Source organism: Fukomys damarensis, unplaced genomic scaffold (assembly GCF_012274545.1).
Source record: "Fukomys damarensis isolate Sample0158 unplaced genomic scaffold, DMR_v1.0_HiC HiC_scaffold_21, whole genome shotgun sequence".
In the NCBI taxonomy this organism is placed as follows: Eukaryota; Metazoa; Chordata; class Mammalia; order Rodentia; family Bathyergidae; genus Fukomys; species Fukomys damarensis.
In genome coordinates this window covers 28,570,448-28,573,467 of record NW_022900933.1, presented here as the reverse complement: position 1 = coordinate 28,573,467, position 3,020 = coordinate 28,570,448, and the positions used below count along the sequence as shown (strand labels likewise).

Genomic DNA, 3,020 nt, shown 5'->3' with positions numbered 1-3,020 from the left:
CGAGCGAGGCTGACGTACGTGCCCGCCAGAGCGCGCGTCCGGGAGAGTGTGCGGGTGTGTGCGGAGGGCGTGCGCACACGCCTTCGTGGCCGGAGCGACTCTGCAGTGGGCTGGCTGCTCCCGAGCCTCGGTTCCTCAGCCCCAACCTGTCGGCACCGCTTCTGGGAAGCATCTTGGCTCTTTCCCCTTCCCGAGCCTTCCTCTCCATCCTTTCATCCACCCCTCGCCCACCGTACTTTTCCTTGGAATCCCCGGCTGCAGCCAACCACCCAGTCCACCGGTGCAAGCACCCAGGCGGTCTCCAGTCCTTCCCTACACCAACATTTTCCCACCTGTCTTTCTGTGGGGCTCCTGCGTGAGCCGGTCCAAGGCGCCCCCATCCTTGGAAATTGTTTTGTTGGACTGCTCTGCCGAGGCGTGTATACCTCGAGGACTTAATTATTATTTTGATTCTTTTCATTCCCTCCCCTTCTGGGCAACGGAGCAATGAAATTTCCAATCGAGACGCCAAGGAAACAGGTGAACTGGGATCCTAAAGGTTGGTATTTCCTACTTTTGGCAGCCCTTGCCCTGCTTCCGTCTCTTGCCAGAGAGTGATTCCAGGAGTGGGACACTCCTGCTCCCGCCACCGTGTGTCCCGAGCCTGGGAAACGCGCCTGGAACCGCAGCGCGGGTGGGAGGAGGGCGGAGGCAGCTTGGGTTCGGAGCCCGGATCGCGCCTCGCTGTCACATAATCACTGTCCCTTTTGGATTGTCTCGCAATCTATTTAAAGATACACCAAGCCGGCTGTTTGGTTTGAAATTGCGCCAAGTGTCGGTATCTGCTTTTGACTTTGTGCGCCTGTGTGTGTGTGTGTGTGTGTGTGTGTCCTTTGTTTCTGGTGATCTTTGTCTCTCAGGCAGATGGGTGCGGTGCCTACCCCCGGACTACGAGCTGCTCCGCCCGCCCTGGGTGTCCTCAGTGGGAAAGGTTTCCAGGCAGCAAGTGAGGCTCGGATCTAGAAGCAGCCGTCCCAGGGGGTGACCCCTCTCCTAGGGCGCGGAGAATAATGGGGCCCCCGGGGCCTCCGGAGTGAGTCTCCCTTCAGTTTAGTTGCCACACCAGGCTGCTAGTTTGGCTCAGGTCGGAGTAGGGAGGGTGGTGGATTTCCAGATGGGTGGGGCTGGAGAGGGCTAGGGAGGGCCAGGCAGCCCCCCTTCCAGCAGTGCATGGCTTACACGCTTTGGCCAATGTTGGGACCATATTCTCACTTCGCACCCATCTGCGTGTGCTTAGCCTTGGCCATGGTGCCTGAAATTAGGGTAGAGCTGTAAGGCTCCTCGGAGTGATAGGGACCGGGGCAGAACAAGTTGAAAGCGCTGTCCATTCAGGTGTGAGGAGAACGCTAGCCATTTTCCTTCGCTCATCATCTGAAGGTTGAGTTGGGCTAAGCGTTGCCTCTGTGTTTTGGGGCTGAGGTTTGTTTGTTTGGGGGAGTGTGCTTAATGTCCTTGAAGTCCTTCTCCAGACTGGAAACAGTCTTATAAATAAACTTGCTATTTGTCTATTGATTGATTGATTGATATTGGAGATTGAACCTAGGATCTTTGTACTGAGCTACATCCGAGCCCTTCAAAATAATTTTTTATTTGGAGACAATAAATTGTTAAGTTGTCCCGGCTGGACTCAGACTTGCAGTCCTTCTGCCTGGCCTCCCAGAGTGCTGGGCTCACAGGTGTGTGCCACCGCTCCTTGCTTTGGCTGTTCAAGAGTGAGAGAAGAGGTGTTGCCCTTTGAGAATGTTGCAGTGTTTTTTTTTTTTTAAGCATCTCACATACAATCCAAACCTTTTTTTTTTGTCTCTCGTCCTCAGAAATATAGACAATGGCTCTTTTGGGAGATCCCTGCAGGTCATATTTATCAAGTACGTTCTATGTACCACGCATAGTGCTCATCAGAATGAGACAGATAAAAACTCTGCCGTCTTGGAATTTATAGTGAAGGGAGACACATTGTTGATTAATCACAGAACAGAGGCATACACAATTAAAATTTATATATATTTCACGAACATGTAGGTTTTAAGGAAGTATCTAATGGAAGAGATTGAGAAGGACCAAGGGATGTGCGTGGTTGGGAGAGGCTTCCCTGAGATTACACCTGTAGTGAGACTCAGAGTAGAAGTTAACTGAGGAATGAGAAGGGGAGGTGTTTGCAGAAATAAGAGTGGCAAGTGCAAAGGCCCTGAAGCAGAAGGAGCAGGTGTATTTGAGGAATTGAAAAGGAGGCACAGGCTCAGAATGAGGTAGGCTTGTGAGGTGGGAGGAGGAGTGTAGACTCAAAGCCCTGAAGAGCTTCAGGCAGAAGAGTGACTCGATGTGACCCAAGTTCCAAAACAAGTCCTGTGTGTCTCTTGTGGGTATAGGTGGCCAGGCACAGTGGTGCATGGGCCAGGAGGTGGGGATGAGGGAGAAGTGCACAGAGGTAGATGGAGGACGTGAGCTCAGTGGGGTTTGTGTGGATAGAGTGTGGAGTGAAAACATCGCAATGCCCTACACGGCAGCTAGGGCAGAACCACTGTGAGGAAAGCTCAGGGTGCCCGCCTGGGACCTGCTGAGCTGGGCCATCTGGGGGTGTGTCCAGTGGGCATTGGCTGAAGGTCGGGCACATACCCTCCAGGAACCTCTGCAGAGCAGGAACACTGTCACGCTGACTTTGCCACACTGCATATGCAGGTCCCAGGAATAAACTGGTTCATTTTAGTCTGACACAGCTTGGAAAAGCCTACACGTAGCATCTACAGTTACAACACTGGTGCTAAAAATAAGCAGAGCTCAGTAAATAACAGCATTTAACGAGCAAGTGCTGCTCGCCAGGTGTTTTACGTACATTATCTTATAGGTATTTTCACAGTACGTACCTGGTGGCGTTACTGTCTCATTTGATACTGGATTGCCATCGTGACACCAGTGTGTGCTCTGACTTCCTGCATGGTTGTTGTTCTTTTTTTTTTTTTTTTTTTTTTTTTTTTTTTTTTTTT

The 3,020-nt window shown here is 51.6% G+C and overlaps 1 protein-coding gene across 6 annotated transcripts in view; it reads left to right on the top strand.

Moving 5' to 3' along the window:
* Positions 1-3,020, top strand: part of Kcnk10 (potassium two pore domain channel subfamily K member 10) — a 146,849-nt gene that overhangs the window by 3,039 nt on the left and 140,790 nt on the right. For 4 of the 6 annotated variants that reach the window (XM_010616261.3, XM_033766795.1, XM_019206368.2 and 1 more), the window contains exon 1: positions 18-538. The exons of the other annotated variants lie outside the window; for them this stretch is intronic. In XM_010616261.3, coding sequence (XP_010614563.1) covers positions 487-538 — 52 coding nt within the window. In that variant the 5' untranslated portion in view covers positions 18-486. Of the gene's footprint in view, positions 1-17; positions 539-3,020 lie in introns of those variants that run through there. 6 annotated transcript variants of the gene reach the window in all.